The sequence below is a fragment of the Gastrolobium bilobum genome, unplaced genomic scaffold, assembly GCF_033153095.1.
Source record: "Gastrolobium bilobum isolate Gb01-03AN ecotype WA unplaced genomic scaffold, APGP_CSIRO_Gbil_v1 utg2169, whole genome shotgun sequence".
Classification (NCBI taxonomy): Eukaryota; Viridiplantae; Streptophyta; class Magnoliopsida; order Fabales; family Fabaceae; genus Gastrolobium; species Gastrolobium bilobum.
The window spans coordinates 102667-130403 of record NW_026897815.1 but is presented as its reverse complement, the minus strand read 5'-3'; the positions used below and the strand labels follow the sequence as shown (position 1 = coordinate 130403).

At 34.7% G+C, this 27737-nt stretch overlaps 3 protein-coding genes across 5 annotated transcripts; 1 reads left to right on the top strand and 2 right to left on the bottom strand.

The window, feature by feature from the left end:
• Nucleotides 1-2730: 2730 nt before the first annotated feature.
• Nucleotides 2731-6586, bottom strand: LOC133310545 (ABC transporter I family member 21-like). The gene is made up of 6 exons (XM_061511491.1): nucleotides 6387-6586; nucleotides 6144-6304; nucleotides 5002-5053; nucleotides 4067-4203; nucleotides 3493-3579; nucleotides 2731-2913 (listed from the first exon to the last, which is right to left on the bottom strand). Exons 1-6 carry the CDS (start codon nucleotides 6535-6537, stop codon nucleotides 2878-2880), a joined length of 624 nt encoding a protein of 207 aa, XP_061367475.1. The 5' UTR covers nucleotides 6538-6586; the 3' UTR covers nucleotides 2731-2877.
• A 4332-nt stretch (nucleotides 6587-10918) lies between these two features.
• LOC133310542 (protein CHROMATIN REMODELING 8) lies at nucleotides 10919-17713 on the top strand. 3 transcript variants are annotated; one of them, XM_061511488.1, is made up of 7 exons: nucleotides 10919-11171; nucleotides 11352-11909; nucleotides 12095-12503; nucleotides 13234-14104; nucleotides 14894-15395; nucleotides 15822-16289; nucleotides 16627-17713. In XM_061511488.1, exons 1-7 carry the CDS (start codon nucleotides 11082-11084, stop codon nucleotides 17308-17310), a joined length of 3582 nt encoding a protein of 1193 aa, XP_061367472.1. In that variant the 5' UTR covers nucleotides 10919-11081; the 3' UTR covers nucleotides 17311-17713. The 3 variants fall into 3 exon arrangements, with proteins under 3 accessions (XP_061367472.1, XP_061367471.1, XP_061367473.1); XM_061511487.1 differs by having other exon boundaries at nucleotides 14786-15395; XM_061511489.1 differs by lacking the exon at nucleotides 10919-11171 and having other exon boundaries at nucleotides 11777-11909; nucleotides 12100-12503; nucleotides 14786-15395.
• Nucleotides 17714-18407: 694 nt separating this feature from the next.
• On the bottom strand, nucleotides 18408-21129 carry LOC133310547 (uncharacterized protein At1g03900). Its single transcript, XM_061511495.1, has 3 exons — nucleotides 20368-21129; nucleotides 19392-19679; nucleotides 18408-18834 (listed from the first exon to the last, which is right to left on the bottom strand). The coding sequence occupies exons 1-3, from the start codon at nucleotides 20857-20859 to the stop codon at nucleotides 18772-18774; spliced, it is 843 nt and encodes a 280-aa protein (XP_061367479.1). The 5' UTR covers nucleotides 20860-21129; the 3' UTR covers nucleotides 18408-18771.
• Between the last annotated feature and the right edge of the window lie 6608 nt (nucleotides 21130-27737).

Sequence of the window (27737 nt, the reverse complement as noted above, 5' to 3'; positions counted from 1 at the left end):
ATTTAAAAATGATGTGAATCAAGAGAATTTTTCATGCTTGTTTACATCTAGTTTGCAATTTCTCTAACCTTAATCTCTTTATTGAAGTATTAAAATTGCATCTTAGATTGTCTTTATATATTCGCTTGCTTACTTTGTTGATCACTACACTTGCTTTTACAATTAGACTTTTTCTTATTAAATCACTTTATTGAAGAAATAGTCTTTAAAACATCAAAGGAGGTACTTTGCGAAAAGATTTTGTAAAACTCAATTCACCTCCCTCTTGAGTATTGAAGCCACCTGCCCAACACATACTGCCTTAGGCTTAGGAAAAGCGTGATTCTCTCTGACATTCAGTTGTGTTCGTTTGGGCTCCCAATTGATAGTGCCATCATTCCGCAGACACAAATCTGTTATATCCTGAGAGATAATTGTTTATCAACCTTCAGCATCAATTGTGAGAGAACAAATTGTCTTAAGGAGACAACATTGTTGGGCTCAAAGTCTTCATCTTTCTTTGCATATTGACATCTGATTTATACATAATGTGAGCTTGTTCTTGTTTATTATTGTGTTGTGATTATAGGATTAATTTCATAACTCCAGTATCATACATGGATTCAATTCTTTTGGTAATTTTTATTTCACTCAATGTCTTCAACAATAACAATCTCTTTTTTCTTACAATTTCTTATAACTATTTTTTTATCATTGGATGAAAATTAAATAAATGGTTACAAAATAACATCAAATAAAAATTATTAATTTAATTCTAATCTAACGATTATAGAATGGTTGTAAAAAAAGTTGTAAGTATAACATATCTCTTAAGAAACTAATTTAAAGACAAAAATATTTTTAAGAATTAACATGGTGACACCTTAATTTTTGGAGGATCAAGTTGAGGGTTCATTCTAAAATTTAAACCCATTTTAATTTTTCTTCCAAAGTCTTGGATGTGATGTGAGAGTAATTTCATCTAGCAAGAGTACTTCGAATTTCTTGCCGTGCGAGGGCCTTCATTGGACACCAAAATGTCAACTTGGAATCTTTTGCCGTGCGGGAGCCGTTATTGGACCCCCAAAGTTTGGTTTCTTTCAAAGAAAACGAAACAAGAAGATAAGAATTTTCACTTGGTACAAACCAAGCTTCTCGTCTCCTAAATGTAGCCTTCTACTAATTACCAATCACTCAGTTACAAAATTCGCAAACCCAATACTGAAAAGTGAAAACCATAACTTTTTCTTAATAGATAAGGACAATTTTTGCTTTAAGCTATAGCACCATCCCACTTTTCCTATATGTTTATTACATGACTTAAATATGTTTTTATTTATACAAATACGCGTTAAATCTTTTATTTTAATTTAGTCCATTTTTTAAGTGTGTCGATTTCAGTAATAGCCATTAAAAATGGCTAGTTAAATGACTTGTCAGCGTTATACTAATCTAATGTGTCATCATACCTTTCTTTTTGTTCCTCTCACATTATACTTCTTCCGTAAACAAAGACTTTCACTCCTCTTAACCAAAGCAATAGCTTCATTGTTATTGAAGACAGTGGGTGATATTAAATCACTAAGAGATTTAAACTCATGTATAAAGCAGAAGAGATAGATGATCAGAATTATCACTGTGCAATTATTAAAATTAAAAACGGGCTTACTTGATGTATGTGATGAAATAGACAGAATCAGAGGAATAAAATCCGAACTCATAGAACGTGTCTTAAGACAATTTGCCCCCCCTCACTAATGTTAGCTCTATTATGCTAGAATGACGGGAAGAGTAGTTTATGTAGCATTATTTCAGAAAATTACACGGCATGAATTAATATTTAATACATTATTGATGTATGCATTTTGAAATTGCTTTTGTTTTATTTGGTATGATATGGTCCCATAAAGGGAACTAAGACCAACATGACCGCAACCGAGGACAAGTGTTGTTTGATTGCTTCATTTGGGGTTGTTGCGAAAACAGAGTTGGAGAAGCATTGCTGTCAAAAATGTAACAACAGCTAAAGTAGTTGGCCGTGGGGAACAAGAAATTTGTTTCTAATATAATGATTGATGAGACATGTTGGTTCCATGATCTCGTGACCTTTTTTGTAGGATTGAAGCCCGTCCAAGATTGAAATTACTGGCTACAAAAAAGCCGAACATTCGCAAGCAAAATTAGTAAAGGAATGATACACGGCACGAACATATCACACTGTCCGTTTATATGTGAAAAATAAATCATCATGTCACATGGTTAATTAAGGGAATGCATAATTTTCAAACACCACCTTCCGCTGTAAACTTGTCACATGACAATTGGCACAAACAAGTACTCCACTGAGCCAGTAACAGCTCAAACCATGACATACATATTGCACGAATTATCAAATCACAGCAAGTCTGTTTAATTTTTGGTTTGACAAACGAATTGAATTCATCTTATTGGCCAAAGCCAGCCCCATGTGAATTCATGGTGCACCCAACTAATTATAAAGCTATGATTTAATCATGCTTGTTTACACGTATAGCTACTCCAAAAACACAAAATATTGGAAGTATAAACAACCACTAACTTGATATGCATGAAAGATTGAACGACTTTTATTTGTCTCTCAAATTATTTTTATAAGAAATATGGGTAAAAAGAAACTATCGATAGTATGCCATGTGTCTAGATGAAAAGAATGGAGAGCTAGCAACAGTCTTTTGAACGTGGGAAGTATTCTGGACAGGGTTCTTCTTTTCAAGCTTTGTTTCAGCACGGAGCCAGGATTCAACAACGGACAGCAGATTAGTTGAAGACTTCAACTCGTTAACATCTGATAATTTTTCTGCTCTCCTCAGTTCACCATCTTGTATATATGCCAGATGAGTTGCCCATGTCTCTAGTCCATCAAAAATGTGAGTTGCATATACAATTGTAGCTTCTCTCTGCAAAGAATAGAAAACATAAGAAAATAATTATTGTTTTTGAACCCAACATTCCAGCCTTTGCAAGATGGGCTTATCACACCCGAAGTGATTATAATTTATAAAGGCATTTTATTTCCCATGATTGCTTTGAATAGATATATTGGGATAATATATATATATATGGTAAAATCATTTCTGCAACCGCTTTACGTACAGCAACGACAGGTGTATGGTTATAGTTCCCCACATTACAGCAACGACAGGTGTATGGTTATAGTTCCCCACATTTAATGCTTTCATCTCTTGTATGGTTATGATTCCCCGCATTTAATGTTTTCACGTATATATATGACAAGTATTTGATTGCTGTACGTACAGCAGCTGCAGAAATGTAAACCCATATATATATATATATATATTGTCCATTGCAGAAATTTAGGATCCAACTCATTCTGTTATTTTTTATTTTCATGATTATTATTTCCAACTAGGACCAGCTATCATCTTATGTAACATTGAGGCCATCCTCGTTGCAGTTTTCCACACTCATTTTACAGTGTGTTTCAGCAAGCAAATAGATAGAGCTAGTGAATACCTGTTCACATTCTTCCCTAAAGAAGTCCAATAAATCTACCCTTGTAACAACATCCAGGTCAACAGTAACCTCATCCAGCAAGAGAACCTGAAATGTCAATCAAGGGTTCTAGTTGTATATCAATATACACAGGATCAATTTATATTGGTGTAAGTGTTACACTCAATCTTAGTTGTGGATTCCACTTAAATCTAATCGCTCTAATTTATTAGTTATGTGAGTCATAAGATACAAGTGAGGTCAACAACTAAATTGGACATAAAAAGAAAAGAAAAACCACTTCTCATTAAACCTGGCTAGCGAGTGTGGGATAGAGGTAATTCTTGTACGCAACTTTACCCTTGCATTATTGCAAAGATGTTGTTTCCTGGATTCGAACCTATGATCTTTCGATCATTCATGAAAGAACAGTTTTAAATCAAAGTTTCTTGCTTTTAATAAAATAACCCACCAACATAAAGTGGGTACGAACCATGCAATAAAAATTAAACTCAGGTGAGAGCATTGACACTAACATTTTCTACAATAGCATAACAACCATACACAAATTCTCTGGGCTTTTAAGTATTGATACCTTAAATGGATGAAGAAGACCAAGACAGATTTGCACTCGACGCCGCTGGCCATCGGATACCTTATGCATTCGCCATTGCAGATCTATATCAAGCAGCTCAATCAACTTATCTCTCCTGTCAGGATCAGTGCCCTCAACTGCCAAAAGTATGGAAAACCTTAGTTCTACTGTACATCAAGACTAAAGAACAATTGTATTTGAATCACCAAACATCGTAAAGAACCTAAACACCACACTATAAAACGCAGTTGTAGACATATCTTATTTTGTTAGGCAATGAGGGTGATCCCAAGAGCAAGGGAGACCTCCAATAATGAACTAAGCAACAAACCACAATAGTGGACTTAACACCATTTCTTGACACAAAACCTAAGGACAATAAGTCTTTTTACTTATATGATTCTCACAACATAACCTATTCTTAACCAATGTGGGACTTCATCAATCACACTTGAATTTCCAAAATGCTCCACAACATAGGTTAGGCATAAACCTGAGTAACAACCACCATCTCCAAAATCCAAATACTTAGTCCAGCCAAACCATTAGCTCTAATATCACCACTTGTTAGATGGTTAACAAGAGCACAAAAGGTGGGGAGACATCCATCATTGGGCTAAGCAACAAACCACAACAGTGAGCTTAACACTTCATCTTCATCCACAACCTTAAGGCAATAAGTCTACGGATCTTTTCACTTATATGATCCTCACTTAACTCATTCGTAACCAATGTAGAATTTCATTACTCACACTTGAATTTCCAATAAATTATAGTTCCTTTTTTCAAACAAAAGAAAAAAAAAAAGTTGTCATGAACAGGGCATCTTAGAGGACTCCAATATGTGGTGATTAGCTTTTCTCCTTATATTTTGAATAGAAAAAAAGGAGATGCAGATGCATTTTGGTAACAGAAAAATATATTCGAAAACCCACCTCCAAAGATCATATGTTCAGCAGAGAAGTCTCCTTGTAGTGGAATATCTCCCTGGATATTAACAACAAAATTTATATTTGAAATGAAATTTATCAAATCATATCAAATGCAGGTTACTAGGAGGGGTAAGGATACAGTTTCAGGCTCAATTCCTCTGTCTACAAACCAAAAATATATATATATATATATAAATATATATAAAAGAATAAAAATCAGTAAAATAAAAAGTGTTAAAAGAAAACTATTTGAGGACTAAAGCTCTGAAGTGGGTTACTATAAGAAAATCAGGCTCTTGTTAGGACCAAAGGCCACACTATGGACCAGGTTGACAATGAATGGCTGTTGTGCAATATGGAAACCAAACATCAGAGGAAATCTATTTATAGAAGTGGGGTACTACAAGAACATCAGGCTCTTGTTAGGACCAAAGGCCACACTATGGACCAGGTTGACAACGAATGGCTGTTGTGCAATATGGAAAATAAACATCAGAGGAAATATATTTATAGTTCCCGCTATGAGGACACAAAGGCTGAGCATCTATGCTACAACAAAAACAAGATTCCTCCACTTGGTTGTATAATATTAACTTTACTGAAACCCCAAATGTTTTGCTCAAACATAACAGAAAAGTGAGGAGAAAATAATCAAATTCAAATTCACATTGGCTCTTTCTTCCTACGCACTGTTAGAGCCAAAAACCTTACACCATAAGTGCAGGTTGGAATGGAAACATTACAAGTTCAACATACAATAAGTTCTAAAGCGTGCGACCTATGTGAACAGCACACAAGATATAAAGTATATATACATCCCAACCGTCACCAATAAATCACAGCAGGTAATCAAAAGTTTCAGCGCAAGATTTGAAAATCATACAAAGGAGCTGTAGTTGCAATAATCTCATAAACAGCATGAAGGTGTATATGCTAGGAAACAGCAATGCAGGAACAACCATGAAATAAGTAATACACCACATGACATTATAATAATTCACTAGCATTTCATTTTAGCCACATGAAAGAGCATTCTGGAACAAAGACTATATCTGAATTTGAACGAATAAACAATCAACTATGAAAATTTATCCTATTTTTGTGACCACAGTGAAAATCATAAAAAAGAAAAATAAAAAACTCACAGCGGAGCCAACGTTTTTACTCCAGGATCCGCCCAAATAAGCGAGATCTCCACTACAAACGAGTTGAGTGTCATGAAAAGCGGAACCGTTCAACACGCGAACAACGTCTCTTCCTCCAACCATATGCTTTCCGGCTAGAATCTTCAGCAAAGTCGTCTTCCCTGCACATCAATTAAACACGATTCACACACAAAATCCTCACAAGTGTAACAACTGTGAGGTTATAATAGTAATTTTAGTTACCGGATCCGTTGGCACCGACGAGAAGGCATCGCGATCCGGGAGAGACGTTAAGGTGGAAGTCGAGGAAAAGCGGTGGTTGTTGTCCTACTCCTTGGTACGAGAATTGCATGCCACGTACTCGAATTCCTCTCTCTTCTTCTTCTCCCGCCATCGTTGCCCTGCAACTGCAACCGCCAATGCCAATGGAAGGGGAGCTTCTTCTTCTATTACTCGTCTTTCTCCATTTCCAATTTCGTGCCTATAGATAACTTACACGTGGCACTTGCAAACCAACTAAACATGTGAATAGACGACAAACCACGTACGTAGCCGCTGCTGCACCCACCTTTTTTTTTTTTTTTTTAGATTGTAACTGGGTATCTCGTTCAACCTTCTCCAGGCACCATGTCCTCGGGGTACGGCCTGTTTGGGCTAGCCCCTCATTGTAACAGTGGATGCGCTTCGCAACCGGAGAAAGGACGAGACTAATCCCCAAACCGAAGATTTTTTGACTTATCCTCTGGACCCCAAAGATTTTCCTAGAAACTGCTAGAGGCATGATTTGATCCCTGCACCAAGCAATCCCTTGAGAGCTCAGCTGCCAACTGCACTAGGGTGGCAATTTGGGTTGACCCGCCCCCGACCACCAACCTGCTAACCCGCCCGGCCCCGCCACCAACCTGCCAAAAACGGGGCGGGGCGGATTGACCCGCCAAAAAATATGGGTTGTAAAAATGAACCCACATCGTTTTATGGTGGGTTGGCGGGTTAGCGGATCAACCCACCAACCCGCCAATTAAAAAAATTTAATTAAAATTCAAAAATAAATTATATTTTATGAATTTTTTTAATATTATTTTATTTTATTTCACACTTCTCTATATTTGTTTTAGTCTCAATCTTAAATGTATACTAATATTTGTCAAACATTCTTTAGGAATTTATAAATAGATAACATTTGTCATAAATAAAATTGTTATTCTTTATTTTTTCTAGAAAGTACTAAGATAAAAAAAATTGAATATCACAAAAATTTAAGTACTAATGAAATACTACCTAATTGTAAAAAAATTTAAAACCGGGCGGGTCAACCCGCCCCGCAGCGGGTTGAACTCGTTTTGACTCACTTCTAGGCAGAGCGGGTTGAGGTGGGTCGGTGGGTTAAAAATCTCAACTCAACCCGCTCCATTTTAGCGGGTTGACCCGCCGGACTCAACCCATATTGACACCCCTAAACTGCACCCACCTTTTTAACAACTTAATGAAAAGGCAAGCGCACGTCGTTTCGTCAAGGCGGTGTTAAAACGACATGAATATATTAGGGAATAAGTAACACACACAAAATTAATAAATAAAAATTAGAAACCATAATTTTTTTCTTTTTTCTTTTTGATTATATCGACTTTAATTATTTTTTTGAGACAATTTAATCTTTGGATATTTGCACACATTTTAACTTTTTGAATTAATTATGGGATTGATCCTGTGTCAAAATTGAGTCCCAATTAAAATTTATTATCTCTCTTCAAAAATATATTTGACAGAAATATGTATATGACTAATGAGACTTTTTTCAATTTAGTCGACATGTCACATGCGGTGTAATATTATCGCTCAAAGTTATCTTTAAGGGGCATTTTGGTATGGAGTAATACTTTGGATATCCAGAAAAATGGAAGTCAGAATTATTTATTTTCACATTTGGTAGAAGAAAAAGATAAATTTTATTGGGTATAGTTTATTCCCAAACTTCCATTTTACACTACCGATTGTAAATTATAATTACCATTTAGAACATGGTATTTATTGGTTCCCACCTCTTGGTTTCTTTGCGTGCTATTTTTTAGACTAAATTAGCCTATGCAACATTAGGTCGCCTATTTGTGTGATCGTTCTTTGCGTTTTGATTTGATATTTTGTATCTAATAAATGGTCTTTAATAAAAGTTATTCTAGGATGGTACTTTCGTAAAATTTCACCATATTCCTAGTACTATTTTGTTATCAACCAAACAGCTATTTAGAAAAATTAATTAATATTCTCGGTGATATTTTGTCCTATCAAACACTTTTTTTGTAAAATTTTCAGACATTTTTTGTTCCAATCATATTTCAGGTAATCGTGATTTCAGGATACAAAAAAAAAAAAATTGGTACCAAACGCCCCCTAATATATATATGTATCAAAAAATAAATATATAGTGTAGAACCGTAAGCATTCAAATTGATGTGATCCCTTTACATACATTTTTTTATAAAAAAAAAAAATATTATGGTATAGGAGTAGGACAGTGTAACAATCAATTGGTGTTATTACTAATGTTACCATCAATTAATTTCACCGTTAGATCGATTATGTTGATCCAACGGTTATATTCATTTCCATCTTTGTATGATTATGATTCCTCGTATTTAATGAAAACATTAAATATGAAGAATCATAACCATTCAATTTTGAAAATAAATATAGAGTATTAAATATGGGAATCATAACCATAGAAAGATGAAAATAAATATAATCGTTAGATCCACATAATCGATCTAACGGTGAAATTGATTGGTAGTAACATTAATAATAATACTAATTAGTTATTACAATATCATTCCCCTACAGCATATTATAAAATGATAAAACATTGAAACATTCCCTAAAAATTATTGGTACAGTGACAATCCAATTATTGAGATTAGTGTTTGTTTTTTTAAAGCACATAAAATTGTATTATTTTAGTCAAAAATACTATGTTTTATGATGAGATAAAGAGTTATATTAACAAAAATCGTGATAGGAGAAAGTAAGAGATTATTTTTAATTCAAATATTAAATAATAATAATAATAATAATTTTAACTAAAATATTTATTCTTTAAAAGGACAAATATTTTTTTCATTATAAAATGATAAAACATTGAAACATTCCCTAAAAATTATTGGTATGGTGACGATCCAATTAGATATTATAATTTAATCGGTTCAAAGGATACTGAATTTAAATCGTAAAAGTTGTATCCGTTAGCACTTCTGAGACCTTGCCAGGTCAGTGACCCTCTCTCTAATAGTTGAGGTCAGTTGACCCTGTATGCACGTTGACCTCTATGATCCCCGTAACTTCGTAGTTGAACTTGTGACTCCCGAGTCAAAGGGATCAGAGAGAGTCACTGCATTTTTTGAAAAAAAAAGTATACATGAAAAGACTTTGTTTGATGTGTAAAAAATAAAAAATAAAAATAAAAACTCACTGCTACCTATATCTAGAACTAGATCTGAAATATGTATCGTTCTTCTTCTTCTCTTTTGATCTTCTCTCCCCGACCTAGGTCTAGTCTCCCTAATTTGGTGTCTCATCCGCCGTGGTGGTGGTTCTTACTATCATCTTCAGTCTTCTTTCTCCCTTTCCTCCGTCGTGCTATTTCTTCTCTCCCCATCGTTGATTGGTCGTGTTGCCGCCTCTCTTCTGCCGTTCTCTCGGGTAAGGAATCTCCTTTCACATGTTATTGTAGGTGAGTGAAAAAGAGAGGAGGGCCTGAGTTTGATGATATAATTTTTCATTAACTCCGTTGGAATATGTGCTTTATACTTTAATAGTTTGATACTTTGATTAGTTTATGTAATATTGACTTATAGATGTAAATGGTTGAATTATGTTAAGTATATTTTGAATCTTTGATGATTGGTGATTTGATTTTTTTTGAATTTTTCGTATAGGATATATAATTACATTTTTGATGTATAAAATCGGGTGAACAAAGTAACACCGTGACCTCCGGTTGAATGACCCCTTATGTTAGTCGAGTCGATCGCCGAGCCGAATTTTTAAACACGAGTGAATTAATTGAATACATTAGGATTTCCAATATACATTGATATTAAAAAGAAAAAAAAAATATTCAAACACCTGAGATATAAGATTCTCAAACAAACCAAGCTAAAGCATTTTGTATACGATAACAGTATACTTTTTTTTAGTCTCCTTAACCGATTGATTCTTCAGATTAGTCTAGTTTGAATATTATTGGACCTTAAGCGAAGACATTTCTCTTAAGACTATTTTTTTTATTCACATAGCTCGGACTCGATATTTCTGATTAAGAGACACAAACTCCTTACCACTTGTACCACTGATTTAGTATCATAGATTTTCATATGGTTTAGTATAAACCTTAGTTAATTTAAGTTTAAAAAAGTTATATTAAAATTTGAAAATAATTTAAAATCAATTTTATTCACACTAAAATACTAAAAATTTACTCTCTTTTTCTGAGTCAATTATATAACCCATAAATTTGTTATATTTGATTTTGTAAAATATACCCAAATATGTTAAAATAACTTTTTTTTTTTTTTTTGTATAACATATGTTAAAATAACTTAGAATTGATCCTAAATTGCTAAAATTGGTTAATTAGTCATGATGAAACGACGTTAAATGAAATGCAATCGTGCGCAAGAAGCAAGACGACGACTAACTCCAGCGTTAAGACGTGGCATTAGAAACTGAGGCAAAACCCAAGACGACGGTGATACCAACTACTCTCTGCGAAAACGGAATCGAAGAAGAAGAAGAAGAAGCTTCTTTAATTTTAATTGAAATCGGTTAGGAAAATAAATTGAGCTTAAATGCCGTTAAGTTATGGTGAAAATGATCAACGTCATGTGTTTTGGCAGCTAGGTTTGGGGTTCCGCTACACGATGATATCATTGATGTTACGATAATTCAATGGAGGAAGAGCAGGATCGAATTTTGCTCACTAGTTTGGGCGTAAAATCTGCCAATCCCGAAGACATTGAGCGCGACGTTTTGGAAAAGGTATCACCTCCTGTCTTCATCAGTTTTTCAATTTTTGTTTTTTTTTGTTCAAGTTTACTGTTTCTGTTTCCTTTCAAATTGATTTGGAACTCGGTGTTGAAAGCTATAAGCACAGTGGTGTTTAGTTGAAACAAAACCTTAAGATTTAAGTATTTAACCGTAGGGAATGTTAAATTGTAGGCTAGGAATGATGCAGTGATTGTTACTGAAGCTGAAGGGAGCACCAAGGAAGAGTGTTCTCATTTATCTGAAAATGTTGTTGATCCATCATCTATTTCCAAAGCAGAACTTCATCAGAAGTTGAGGGCAGTAGAATTTGAAATAGATGCCGTCGCTTCGACTATTCAGCCCTCGAGAAATGATGATAATAATGGAGAATGTAGTGATGTTGGTGAGGGAAGACCGGAGCAAGGGATTTCTGAGGGTGATTCCTCCGAGGAATTGAACCTTCAGCGTGTTCTCGCTGCCGATAGGTTGAGGAGCCTGAAGAACACTAAGGCTCAACTAGAGAAAGAGCTTTCAACCTTGTGTAAAGAGGATAAAGCTTCCCAAAGCGTCGAGCATGAAGAAAAAGTGATCTTGAGTTTAGTTAAGGAAGAGCGAAGGCCCAAGAGGCAGCTTAAAGAAGATAAAAAATCGCACAAAAGCTCAGGAAAGCGGCTTAAGAAAGTCTCATTTGATGACGATGTTGATTTTGATGCTGTTTTGGATGCAGCCTCTGCAGGCTTTGTTGAAACAGTGAGTTAATTGTTAAAATTTACAGTTTTTTGTCCCATTATGTTGCTTCTTTCTTATTCTGAAATGATTTTTATATTGTAAATATTGTATTTGACGTTATAGAGTACTAGAATGAACCAAATTTGAAGGATATTGTTGGTGGAAATAGAAATAGAAGAACTAATTTTCTACTGCTTATGTTTAAGGAAAGGGATGAATTGGTGAGAAAAGGAATTTTAACTCCTTTTCATAAGCTGAAGGGTTTTGAGCGCCGCTTTCAACATCCTGAAACATCAAGTAGTAATAATGCAGCCGAGGATGAAAATATCAATGATCTTGCTTCTTCCAGTGTTGAAAGAGCTGCCAGATCAATGTCTGAGGCAGCAAGAGCTCGCCCAACCACCAAGCTGCTTGGGTCTGAAGCTGTACCGAAGCTTGATGCACCCACTTTTCCTTTTCGCAGGCTCAAGAAACCACTAATATTTCCCAAACCTGCAGATGGAGAGGTGGAGCCGAATAAAAGTTCAAAAAAGAAAAAGAGACGGCCTTTGCCTGGTAGGAAATGGACCAAGCATGTTTCTTGTGAAGATACACATCTGGAAGAAAGTCAAAGTGGTATGTTCAAAATTCAATGTTCTCATTGCAAAAGTTGGTCAAGTTCTTATTTGTATGTACCACGAGAAAAGGAAAAAAGAATATGAAAAAGTAAGGTAGTAGGTGTTCCTATAACTCCATTAAGTTTCCTACCTAGTAAAAAGTTGCTGGCCTCATGATATATCTGGATTCTTAGGAGGAGTTGAAACAGATTGTGATCTTTACTTATCAACTTCATCTAAAATTTGACAATGTCTTGCCATAACTAGTTGCATTTGGTTATATTTTTCAAAAATGTAAAGGCCAAAATGAAGATCTTTTGTAATGTTTGTTATCGGTGTTTGTTTATGTGGAAATGGTCATGTACTCATCTGTCTTCTTTTGTGCTGATTCTTTGTTTTTAGTGTTAGGTGTGTTTGTTTTATGCAATTTTAAAATGCCAGGATTTTATTCTGAATTATTGCTGAGTAAGAGTGTACGTGAATAGGTAATTTTCATGTTGATAATTCATTGATCTGTATATCCAATATTTCCCTAGATCAATATTGCTTTTATTGAAGATTACACTAGTTAGAAGTGTTACAGATGATGAAAGATATGTATTGTCCCTCCATCAATGTGAGGGAAGGTTGGTGCGTGATCCATGGTAATCTGGTTTCACTTCATTTCACCCCTCTAGATTGCTTTGTTTGCAGTAGTATTATATACTCTTCTATTTTTGTTCATATTCATTTTGTTGAATGTTTTGCAGAAAATGCAAATGTTTGCTTGGACTCTTCCAGTTGTGAAAATTTAGAAGCACAAGATGTTGAACTTGCTGATCATGAATCTTCTTATGTAACATTAGAAGGTGGGCTGAAAATCCCTGATAACATATTTGAAGCTTTGTTTGACTATCAAAAGGTTGGTGTTCAATGGCTGTGGGAATTGCATTGCCAAAGATCTGGTGGAATTATTGGCGATGAAATGGGTCTTGGTAAAACTGTCCAGGTCTTATCATTTCTTGGTGCATTGCATTTTAGTGGCATGTACAAACCCAGCATCATTGTCTGTCCTGTTACACTATTGCGACAGTGGAAAAGGGAAGCTAAAAAGTGGTACCCAAAATTCCATGTAGAGCTTTTACATGATTCTGCTCAAGATTCTGCTCCTAGAAAGAAGCGAGCTAAATCTGATGAAACAGACTGTGAAAGCAATAGTTCAAGTGATAATGATTATGAGAGAAGTTTGCCATCCAAAAGCACAAGAAAATGGGAATCCCTGATAAATCGTGTCATGAGATCGGAATCTGGATTACTTATCACCACTTATGAGCAGCTCAGAATATTGGGAGACCAGTTGCTTGACATCGAATGGGGCTACGCAGTTCTTGATGAAGGGCATAGAATAAGGAATCCAAATGCTGAAGTTACCCTAGTTTGTAAGCAGCTACAAACAGTACACCGCATCATAATGACTGGCGCACCTATTCAGAACAAACTGTCTGAGCTGTGGTCATTGTTTGATTTTGTTTTTCCTGGAAAGTTGGGTGTTTTGCCTGTATTTGAAGCTGAGTTTGCAGTTCCTATAGCAGTTGGTGGATATGCAAATGCTTCACCATTACAAGTATCCACAGCATACAGGTGGGTCAATATTCCTTTTTTGTTGGGAGAGGGGTAAAAAAAATTTTTAAAAAAAAAATCAACTTTGCCTCATTTGCAATTAGCCCCTAAACTTTTCATTGTAGCATTTTTCCCTCAATGATCTATCCTAATATACAAATTAAGACATTTGACATAAGTTCGTTAGAATTTCTAAGAAAATTGTAGTTAACTATTGAATTTGATAACCAATTTTTACAATACTGTATTGGAAGGGATAAATTGCACATTCTGATAAATTTATGGGTGTAAAATACACCAATTGAAAGTTCTGATAAATTGTAAGTTGACCAATGTTATTCAGAAATTCCTGCCAAAAATATTTCTTGTTTAGAAAATTAGAAACAGTAATTCATATGATACCTTAATTTAGTTGATACATGGTGAAAACATTATTCTTTGTTGTTCATAAACTGGAGATATGTTTTCAGGACTTTGTAAATTGTTATTCTCCAAACATAAAATTTAATTAATTAAATATATTGTATTAATTCACCCATCCAGATCATAGAATGTAGTGGGAAAATGAAAGCAAAGGAAACTTGGAGATGAGTATTTTCAATTAGATTGTTGGCATATTTCATCTAGGTGCGTTGAGTTGGTTAGCTTTCTTGATCAGCCTCCTATACCGAATAATTTGAATAAAATTTTGTCATTTTATAGGTGTGCTGTGGTACTGCGTGATTTAATCATGCCCTATCTTCTCCGACGCATGAAGGCTGATGTGAATGCCCTACTTCCCAAGAAAACTGAGCATGTTCTATTTTGCAGCCTTACAGCTGAGCAAGTATCTGCTTATAGAGCATTTTTAGCAAGCACTGACGTGGAGCAAATATTGGATGGACAAAGGAATTCTCTTTATGGAATTGATGTGATGCGCAAGATCTGCAACCACCCTGACCTACTTGAAAGGGAACATGCCTTCACGAATCCAGATTATGGAAATCCAGAACGGAGTGGGAAAATGAAAGTTGTAGCTCAAGTGCTTAATGTTTGGAAGGAACAGGGTCACCGTGTTCTTCTTTTTTCTCAAACCCAACAGATGCTTGATATTTTTCAGAATTTCTTGACAACTTCTGGTCATGTTTACCGGAGAATGGATGGTCTCACTCCCATTAAACAAAGAATGGCTTTAATAGACGAATTTAATGCTTCAAGTGAGATATTTATTTTCATTTTAACAACCAAAGTTGGGGGTTTGGGGACAAATCTTACTGGTGCAGATAGGGTGATCATCTTCGACCCTGATTGGAATCCTTCAACTGATATGCAGGTAAGTTTGTACTTAATACATCCTTTTGTTCTTGAAATTGTTGAAACATGACTGGTAAACTTTCCTTCTCTGTGTTCACATTACATCCTACGGAAAAAACTGCAGCTGTGATTGAATGTCTTATGGTGGGTGAAATGAAAAATGACGAAGAAAAATGAGAGGAATAGCGGGGGTATGGAAGTGGGAGGAAAACAATGGATTGCTTTATCACCCATTTCTATTCTTTACCTCCTTTACCATTTAATCTAATCAAACTCTAAAGTTTGCTGCCTGTAATATATTTCAAATTAAATTATTTATTATTTTATATTTCTGATATATTTGTGTTTGTGAAATTATTTCAATTTCATTCTCATGAAGAATAATGTTCTGGCTTCAAATTTAAACCCTAAATGTTATTTAGGAGATAATTATTTCTTCTAACAGGCCAGAGAGCGTGCTTGGCGTATTGGTCAGAAACGGGACGTGACAGTGTATAGGTTGATCACACGTGGAACTATAGAGGAGAAAGTGTATCACCGTCAGATTTATAAACATTTTCTTACCAATAAGATATTGAAGAACCCACAGCAGAAAAGGTTCTTTAAAGCCCGAGATATGAAAGATCTTTTCACACTGAAAGTGGATGGAGAAACTGGGTCAACTGAAACGTCAAGTATTTTCAGTCAAATATCTGAAGAAGTAAATATCATTGGGACACAAAGAGATAATGAGGTTAACCATAAACATAGCCAAACTGCTGAACCGAGCTCTGAAGATGTTGCAGTTGGTAATGATGGCAAATCACAGAGAGGATCTTTACGGGGAAAGGGGAAAGAGAAAGTTGAAAGTAATAATGAGGTGGATGAGGAAACAAATATATTGAGAAGTCTTTTTGATGCCAACGGGATACATGTAAGTTTCTTCGTTATGTTTCAGCTTACATCCAATTTACCATGCATCATTACATGTATTTGACTATATTATTATAAAACTACATTCTGTTGAATGAGTAAATATTCAAGATTTAAAATAATTATGAAACAATCAAGCATGTGTTGATTTGCACAAGAATTACAATGTATCGTTACCATACTCAGACTACGTTAGAATGCAGATATTGGTCTGTTTCTACTTCTAGAATACATGACATATGACTTACATATGCATAATCTATGCTTTTTTACCGTTTTAGTACTTCCTTTTTCCATGTACTTTTTTCCTTTGTGGTAAACTTGCTATATGATGGTAGAGCGCCATGAACCATGATTTGATCATGAATGCCCATGATGAGGAGAAGATGAGACTTGAGGAGCAAGCTTCCCAGGTTGCACAAAGAGCCTCGGAAGCTTTACGTCAGTCACGAATGCTCCGAAGCCATGATAGCATCTCTGTTCCAACGTGGACAGGAAGGTCGGGTACTGCTGGTGCACCGTCATCTGTTCAGCGGAAGTTTGGTTCAACTGTGAATCCCCAGCTGTTAAATAATAGCAAAGCATCTAATGAATTATCCAACCATGGACCTAACAAATTCAATGGACTTGCTGCTGGGGCATCCTCTGGTAAGGCATTATCTTCAGCTGAACTATTGGCTCGAATTCGAGGTAACCAAGAAAAAGCCATTGGTGCTGGGCTTGAACATCAATTTGATATGGTGTCAATTTCCTCTAATCAAGCAAGATCAATAGATGTTCGATCTTCTAGGGCTATTGAAAATTCATCTGGGTCGCAACCTGAAGTATTGATTCGGAAAATATGTACCTTTCTAACACAGCAAGGTGGTAGTTCCAATTCAGCCAGCATAGTTCAGTATTTCAAGGACAGAATTCCCTCGAGAGATCTTGCCCTGTTCAAGAATCTGTTAAAGGAAATAGCAACTCTGCAGAAAGGACCAAATGGATCGCATTGGGTTCTGAAGCCAGACTATCAAGAATAGTAAGCTATTTGTCAATACTTCAATGCCAACTGCACAATACTAGTCACTTACGTTGTTGGAATCTTCGTTATGTAATCTGAGCAGTGAACATGCAGCTTGCTTTGTCAAGGGTTTTTTTTTTTTTTTTTGGGCTGATATTAAGTTTTCGTGGGATGCAGAACAACACACCTGTAGCGCATTAGTGGGTTCTTAGAACAATTTTTTATACTGAAAATGGACAAAATAGACAAACAGGCACCTTTTGTTGTACAGGAAATTTGTAGGGCCGCTTTTTGTTTTTATTATTATCGTTTTGGTTATTCTCGATAATTCTTAGACAAAAAGTGTGTGTTAGCACAATTTTGTATACTGAAAATGGACAAAATAGACAGACAGGCACCTTTTCTTGTACAGGAAATTTGTAGGGCTGTTTTTTGTTTTTATTATTATAGTTTTGGTTATTCTGGATAATTCTTAGACAAAAAGTGCAAGTGCGTGTGTGCGTGAATTATGTAGAGTTTTTTTTAGTGTTTTATGTGAATTTAGAGAGGGAGATATAAATGTGAATTTGTGCATGGTGTAGGATATGTTGTAAATTTTTGTTGTCTATCTGACATAATATTGTTTGAGCAAGAGGATGATGTGTACCAACAATTAGCTTGCATCAGATTTTTGTAAACGTAGCTTATTTGGCTTATTAGATGGGATTAGTCGCATCACTTTATTCATTTTCCTCACTTCCCCCTTCATTCAATTCACCATACGATTTCTGCCTAGTAAATATTTGGACGAAAATCTTTATTTTACTAGCAATGAATAATGAGTTTATAATTTAGTCATTAAAGGTCATTATTACTTGGATACCCGAATCCTGAGTGGGGGTGAGAAGGATTAGCCAAATGATAGTTTTTGGAACAATGGATTAAAAGTGAATTTATTACACACAATACAATCGGTCCAAGTATAATCACATAGCTGCTGCTCAGGTGTAACGAAATATACCAGCTGTAAAAATGGATTTTGTCACATCATGAATATTACGGGCAACATAATAGTAATCACGTTGACAATAATTCTCTCCGAAGTGGCCAAATACTGGGAACAAACAAATTTGGAAAAGCAACCTCATATATATACCTATTTCAAGAAACTGGTAATCAGCTGACGATACATGTCATCAGGAACACTCCCTTGAAAGCAAAAATCATAAGTACACCTCGGTCAGGAAAGAAAGATTTTTTTGGGGTTGGGGGCGGGGAGTAATTTTTTTATATAGATATAGAAACCTGTTATTACAAATATGGGGAAAACATTAAATATTTCCAGGATATTCCTCAAGACATCGAATTACTTGGTATCTTGTGCTAACTTTACTTATGACACCCCTTTCTTCAGTTTCTTCCACTGTTTCTTTTCTCAAAATAAAGAACCAAAAAAATCAGAATAATAAAAGCCTCATAGTTAAAATGCTCATATTTATAATCAGAAGGCTGCCCATCCTGAAGCTGTGGTCGATCCTGAAGTGGCTGTTGAAGGAAGATTCTTCTGTAAATGCCAACAAGAAATATGTATGTATGTTACAACTGGGATGCTCCAGAAATTCACTGGATAACAAATATGGATAACAGGAAAAATTGCTTGTTTTTCAAATCATTATGGTCGCTGTATGTCAGAATCTAGATTGATAACCAGGAGCTAAAACTACAAGTCAATAAACAAATCCGCCAGAATTGTTATATTCATATGCACAAGTAAAGAAGTACAGTTTGTATTCTTATTGTTATGTCTTGAGTGTATAACTTTAACTAGACAAAGGAAATAGTACCTTTATGCTCTTAGTCTTATACCTTGTAAACAAAGAAACGAGAATCTAACACAACCATAGAAAAGTAAGGTAATTAATCCTAACCTATGTATTAGAATTAGATAGGTAAAGCATGTAGTCTTCAAAATTAGATTTCATCGGAATAATCTCAAACTATCTAAAACAAATGATGTTTCTGTCAAGTCACGCAATAATTAGTAAGCTCTAAATTTTCGATTATGTAAACAAATAGCATGCAGAAAGGAAACAGCCAAAAGTATGACCAGGACCAGCATACCTGTAATTGAGAAAGATCTGATAAAGAATCAGTAGAATGTCCCACACTTTCGTATGTCCCTTTATGGTCAGAACCAGGACCAGTAGAAGCAATCCGAGCAGCAACTGGATCATTTGGCGGGGGTGGAAGAGGGGACCTGATTTTTCCTGCCCCACTTGGTGGGGGAGCAAGGCTCAAGGCTTTTGGCTTTGGTGTTGCAACATGCCCACCTGCCAGGCCAGCAGCTGAAAGCATGCCAGTTCCACTAGATGCTTTGTGCTTCACATTAATCCTGATGGTTTCCCCTTCCTATAGGCCAAATGACAAACAAATCCATTTCAAATACAGGAAAAGCAAGGATCCATAAATCTTAATACCATGTCAAAAGACCAAAAGGAAGAGTGAGAGATACAAAAATAATAATAAAAAACTGTTAAGAGAAGAGTAACTTAAGTAAATCCATCTAAATTTTGGAGAAAGAAAGTTAGGAGAAAAAAAGTCCACAAGGGAAACCATATTTATGAAACAGAAACACATCTAGAAATTGCTCTAAAAAACAGATTTGGCCAAAACAACCTGCTCATGAGCAATCAATTATGGTGGTGGTGGGTCTAGCTTGATAAAAAAAATTGTATCTTTCTCTCTCTAACAGGACCATATTCAAATACTAGCATTTAGTTCTGACCAGAGAATATAAGTACAACACAAGCATCTCATTGATCCAATTAACCACCACATTGAATCATGCTACATTCACTCAAGCTCAACAAGTACACCCACAGATATATATATATATATATATATATATATATGAAGATTTTGATTTTGATTATAAGATATTTTGAACTCAAAATAAGTTAATATAAACTCTCACTTAAAATTAGAACAGGCCAAAACAATTCATGATAATAACAACCATGATCATGAATTATGGTTAAAGTACTCAATCACAACAAGTAGATCAACTACAATCACGCAAATTTAGATTGAGACGGACCTTGAGCCTGTGATTGACGGCCGGGTGAATGTCGATCTGTGAATCTTCGGCGGCGGAGGCGTCGCCGGATTCCTTCTCGTGCTCCCTCCTGACGTACTTATCGTGATCGGAAAGTGCAACGTTGAAATCAAAGGCCTCGTTCCTCTCCGCGAACCCTAACCCGATGAACGCGTGCTTGCCGTGACCGTCCTCGATCTTGAGGACGAAGTAGCGGGACGAGTCAAGGACCGGTTCGACCGAGTTCTCGCGCTGACCCGGGTACACGAAGCACGCGGCGAAGAGGTCGCCGGAGTTCGGGTCCTCGAGGCGGATCTCGCAGCGGTCACGGCGTGACACGACCCGGATCCGACCCGACCAGATCTTATCGGACTGTAGCCACTCGCCGCACTTGTAGCCACCGGAGGTTGTGCGCGGCGGGATCTTGTAGACGGAGACCTCACGCACCACCAGGAGCGTGTGCTCGAAAGCCTCCTCCTCCTCCTCAAACGACATCGTTTTTTGGCTGCGGTATGAGTTTGAATTTTAAATTTAATGTGAATTTGAGATAGGTGTTGTTGTTTCGCACTTGGGAATTTGAAGAGTGTATGTGCGCGTATGGTTGGTGTGTGTGTCTGTGTGTATGTGTGTGTGTATCTAACTCTAACAAGGTCAACTGTTTTTGTTTTTGGGAATGGGAGATAGAGATACGAGAATCACATTCTAAATCTCATTACCAAATATACCAAGATGCTCTTACTACCTTTTCCCTTTTTCTTCTTTTCACGTTACTCTTCAATCCATGCTTCTTTTTTTAAGTCACAAAAAACATGTTTAGATTACAAGTCAGATTTTGTGTACAGTGTGATAATATCTAGTTGCCAATAAGATTACAACAAGAAAAACAACCATAAAGTTGGGAAATATTTGTTTTTTTCTATTGGATCACGGTTTAGTTGATTTGTTAAACTATTTTATTTTTTGGTGAATTAAACTAGTTTAATGAGAACGGCAATGGATTAGATTAAGGAAGAAGTTATATTTATTTTTATTTTTTTATTATCATCAAATTTTAATCATTAATTTTTGTGAATCTAACCGTTAAAATTAATTTTTAATGATAAATAAATAAAATTTATTTTAAAAATTTCTAAAAAAAATAAAAAAACTTTATCATATAGGGCTTGTGTTGAGTTATTATCTTTTATTATCTACCTACGCGGAATTCTATGCGAGGAGTACACGTCCTACGTGGATGTAATAAATGTTGACATTGGACATCAAACTAACAAAATAGAGAGTGGAAAAATTGATATATTTAGAGAGATTAAAACAAAACAAAATATTGTTATACTTAAAGCAGATAAATATCTATTTAATTTAAAATTCCTTCGTATTCAAACATTATTTAGAAATATTATTTTTTATAAATATTATTTTTTCAAATTCTAAATTTCACTTCTAAACATAATTTTTTTCTACTTATGATTACAAACTTAGAATCCGTTTGGATGAATTTCTAAAAAAAAAAAAAATTTATGTCTTATTTATTTTAGAAGTACTTTTTACAAAAGTTAAAATTATTTTAAAAAATATTTGGCTTTTGAAAAAAAAATTATTTTTGACTTAGAAACTAAACTTTTTAGTTTACAAAAAAGCATGTTTTTTGCTTTTTTTTGTAACTTATATATATTTTTTAAACAAACATCCGAATAAACTTTGTAATGAAAAATATTTTTTTATGAAAAAAGGGAGAAAAAAAAATCTATCCAAAGAAACCATTTAAATGCTTACAATCCAAACAAACTATGAAAACCTTCCTTACCTAATCCATTCACACAAAATTAATTTTCATCAAACCTCCAATTGAACCTTTATAACCACCAACTTGAGATCTATCACACCTCAAAATCATCCTTGCCATAATCTCTGCAAACCATCATCAATCTACCACCTAATCATCACATTTACAGTCTCCATGCAGCAAAGACCACCACTGTTGTGAACTCTGCGAACCTCTGTTTCGTGGCCCTGAGGATAACAAATATCAATACCGCCTATTGGTGTTTGCGGTCTGGATTGTATCAGTTTTGGAAGTAAAAATCATCTGATCCAATTCTTTCGGTTTGATCATATAATCATCCATTCGGTTTAGTTTTTTTTTTTCAAATTCGATCCAATTTTTTTCGGTGTGGATTGGATCGGTTTTCGGTTTTTTGAAAATCTTAAAATTTATTTCATGATTATTGTGCAAATAACATCTTTCGTATATATTGACTTTGTAATTATTATTTTTTGAAATACAAAAATATTAGTAAACTATAATATAATTTTTTTTTGGGTAATAAGATATGAAGCTCTACAAAGATAAAAAAAAAATTGATGAGATGTGACTAGATTTTTTCTTGGATTTAGTAGGTAGAGGGGAATTAATATATTGGATCGGTTATCATCGACTCATCCAAAAACCGATCCAATCCAATTAAAATTTGTGGTTTTTTTCGATTTTTAATTTTTCGGTTTTCGATTTATTCGATTATCGATTTTTCGGTTATGTTATCGCGGTTTGGATCGGTTGATGAACACCTCTGCCACCATGGCACCTTAAGTCTAGCTCTCTACGTCACCAAGATTCTCATTGCTATGAGCCCATATATTTTTCCTAGTCTTAACCTCTATCATGGGACTTATAAAATCGCCATTACTCGACCAAAAACATTATCATTGTGAGCCAAGGTGATGGATTCTGGGTTGACGAATTGCTTAAAGACAAAGTTCTTGAGTTGAAAAAAATTATATTGAGGTTTAGACTTTATTAGTTGAAGAAAATTGTGTACAATTTTCTTTTATTTTTTTTATTTTTTTAGTGTGTTAATGATAAATAAGATTCAAATTTCAAATTTTCTAGCGTGTTATGGTGAGAAATTAAGTCCATTGAAAAACCAATCATCCACTTGCTTGTGTCGTATCTGATAACACCCCCACAACAACTAAAGAAATTGCCATTTTGAGAGGATGATCGATCGACAATGATTTTTATAACCTCCATTCAATATAAGTGTATCTTCTCTATCCTTTTTCTGCAAGGCAGCCTTGGAGAGAAGGGTTTGGGCTTCCTTCAACTAATTTAGAAATGATCCATTGGAACAAACGGATAAGTCTTGATCACTCGGTCCGGCCTATATAGAACAAGTCCATTTAGGGCCTCTTATTGGCCCATGGCGGACAACTCTTGAAATTTCAGTTTAGTTATTTCACTTCCCACCCATCTCCCTAATCCAATTCGCAGAAAGACCCAAGGCTTGGTTTAGCTCACACTATTTTTTTTTTTTTGAAATATTCTGATGGTTTTATTGTTTCACAATTAATCTGATTCAGGACGGTTCAGGATTAAAGTTTTAAACATCTTCCAAAAGTGGTACTGAGGAGATTAATGTATTAGGGATAGTATAAAATCTGATAGTATAAGATCTAATTAAATTTTAATACTATCTAACATTTGGTATGATATTGTATAGGTTTTTTCACCTTTTTGCCCCTCATTAATTATTTAATAATCATTTTGCCCCTTATTGCAAACTATCTACCATTCTGCTCTCTTTAATCGATTAAATGGTCAAATGAAGATTTAATCGATTAAATCTTCAACTTAATCGATTAAATCTTCCTCTTTATCAGAAGAACAACTTTATGCATGGGAGATTTAGTCGATTAAATGGGGAGATTTAATCGATTAAATCTTCAAGTCAACGATTTTTGTCTATTTTGACCATTTAATAGATTAAATTTTTGGCTTAATCGATTAAAGAGGGGCAGATTGGTAGATAGTTCTGAATAAGGGGCAAAATAGTTATTAAATAATTAATGAGGTGCAAAAGGGTGAAAAAGCCATATTGTATAAGATAATGTATTATAGAAAATAATACTATTCAGTGTTTGATAATGGATTGTATAATATTAGATAGCGTAAAAATAAATATTTTTAACAAAAATATCTTTTAATTAAAAATTTATATAATTCTTCTAAATATATCATATGATATTTATTTTTGTAAAAATCTATCGATTAGTGTGAGTAAAAAATATTTTAATTTTGTAAAAATAAAAAATCTTCAATAATTTTTTTAAAAAATTATGACTATTATATATATTAAATTAAAAAATCGATAGACATAATATGAAATATCCTTGTAATATCATTGAATCAAATGAAAATAAAAGAAGCGTCATCACTTTATCAGGTAAAAAACTGTTAAATTAAACAGATATTCAAAAACATATATTATTCACCTAGATAAAAGAATACTTAATGTAAAGAAATCCTCATCAGGTCCTATATACATGACATGAACTTAATTAACAAAAAAATAAAGAATAAAATATATCCCTACCCCAAAAGAAAAAGAATTAAACATATATATTTCTCTAATAATTCAAGCAATTACCAAATGATGGTAGCTCAGTTGGTGCATGGGAGCTAAGCAAGTGGGGGTGGGAGCATGAGTTCGAATCTCCTCAGTACCACCTTTGGGAGGGGTTTGAAGCCTTAATCCTGGACCTGCCCCGAATCGGATTAGTTGTGAAGCAAAGAACCGATTGGCATATTTCCAAAAAAAAAAACAATTAAATTCTCCTTTCCTGACACACATTTTTTTTTTTTAAGTAAGTGAGTGTGACTCTCACACTTTATGTATTTATAACACGAGATTAGAATTCTCCTACAACATAAGATTTATTTTTTCCATAATGGGTTTTGTAACACCCCGTATATATCCGGTATGTTATCATGTCATCGTATTGAGCTGCGCTTAATTAAAAATGCGGAATATCTTTTTCTTTTCAATTATGATGTCGTTAATCATTACCAACTTGATTACTTAATCATTTTCAAAACATCGTCTGTATGTAAATTGCAAAAGACAGTTAACTGAAATACCTCAATATAAAATTAACATCAATATGTCTCTAGCCACGACAAACCCTGTGCTCACCAAATAAGGCAACAAAACCCACAAAAGTCTCAACAACAACAACAACATAATAACAAGCTAAAAGCATAACATCAGTAGATATAATCCAGGATATAACATCAATATCAGCTAAGCTCCGGCCTCCTGCCGCTAGAGGCATCAGCCTTCAAGTTACCTGAACCTGAAATAAGCGTCCCAGACGTGGGGTGAGATCTCTAAAAAGGAAATCTCAGTAAAACAAGGGGTCCTCAAGGATCTTCCACCCCAAGCTCACTTACATGTGCAATATAAGTTCAAAAGCATTTAATAGTATAAGTTCCAAAACTATGCAGTGCAACAGATATTCATGCCATGTGTGTTTTAACTATTCTACTGGCCAGAGAAATGCAGGATGTACGTCTACAACCCCACAATAAGTACAAGGAACACCGCTTGCACTTCACCCACAGCCTCACCATCTTGTATGTCTCCACATACTCAGGCTTACCGTATAGGTGGAACACCACATGCATATCATAAAGGCACTCGCATAAAACAGCTCAATAGCATTTATCAAAACAATACATGAAAACAACATCATGCATATAAACCATCCCCTATGGGATATGGTGGAACCAACAATGGCTAAGAGTCCACACAATCTCAAAGTCCAAAACAACAAGATCACAATATGTTTAGACCAATAATCAAATCAATATTCAAGCACCGCACGCATGTGATACAAAGACAACGCCTTTCCTTTACGTTTTACATCTGTAGGCTTCTCTCAAAGCCTCAAGCCCTTAATCACTTAGATTAATTATACAGAAGTCCCCACTGACTAATCATGGGTCCACAAACCCAGAATAACATTATGTATGAACAGTACCCTCACTATTCTCGAAAACCCAAAATATCTGGATATTTGTCGAGGGTATATACGGATATCAATATCCGAATATCTATCTAAAAATATTCGGATATCAATATCCAGATATTCAGAACCCCATATCCGGATATCAATATCCGGATATTTCCAACCCAATATCCGGATATTTCGCGGCAGAACTCAGATTCTTCATTTTGCGAAATACCACTCCAAAGGTTCAACTTTTACCAATTCAAAAAGTTAAAGCATGAATCTTTAGGCTCAATAAGGTTCATACTCAGGTTGGTTACTTGTTTATCTCATTAGACATACCAAGACTCCACTTTTAAGCATTAAAACTCATGATCAAGGTTGCCAACACTTACCTAAGACTTAAACTCAGAAAAAGGTTGCTCTTGGAGCTCACTAAGCAGCTCCCTCAGTTCAGACTCCAAGTGCCCACGAAAATGGCACCTAAGAAGGTTCTTTCTCTTCAAAGGTAGCTTCTTGGAGCACTAAGCACCAAGAATATGACACCACCACCCCAAAACCAGAAACTCAGCCCCTCACCTCACAAGGCAGTGCCAAAACTCAGAAAAGATGCACTCTCCCCACTCACAATACACTACACTAAGTGTTTGATGAAGAAACCAAGAAGAAAGAGGTCTTCTTGGCTCTCAAAGTGATGAAGAAGAAGGGGGACAACAATGGAACAGTGAATAGAGAGCTGGTCAGCCACCCTTTCATGTAGGAGTTATAAGGTGGCTAGGGTTTTGTGCAGAAATGATATATATATATATATATATATATATATATATATATATATATATATATATATATATATATATATATATATATATATATATATATATATAGCCGGTTCAAGGTTAATCACACACTATCAGCACTAATTGCTACGCTTAGCATTTTAATCCCAAACTAAGGATTCTGATTCTACTCATTTTTTTAAGATTTATCATATTTTTATTTTATTTTTCGCAGCACCTTTTTGGTACACACTTTTCCATAGCCAGTATCAGTTTCGGCACCAGTTCTCATTATTTTGACTTGAAACTCGTTTTACAAGTCCTATATATTATTCTAGAGACATATACACACTTTTCATAATTTTCCAAAATATTTCATCGGCACGCATTTATACCGAGTAGCAGAACCGATATCTGCATTTTTCGTCAAAAAAACGACTTTCAGAATTATAACCACTTACCAATATTATTTAAGCCTCATAATAATTATTAAGGTCAATTATAAAATTATTTCTTAATTTCACATAATTAATTAATTAACTTTCTTAATTAACAGTGTGAGTTCTTACAGGTTTCTCTTTTGTCATGTCACTGAGATAACATCTCTCATATTATAGACACAACAAGTGATATATCATACCACTTGTTAAAAAAATAAAAAATAGAAAGAAAATAGCACGGATTTTGATGTCTCACACAATATGATAAAACAATCTCCAACACCGTAAGAAAATGATTTCCCGTTTTAAAAATCAAGGGAGGGGCAATTTTGGAAATTGATTAATGTAATTATACTGTGAAACTTCCACG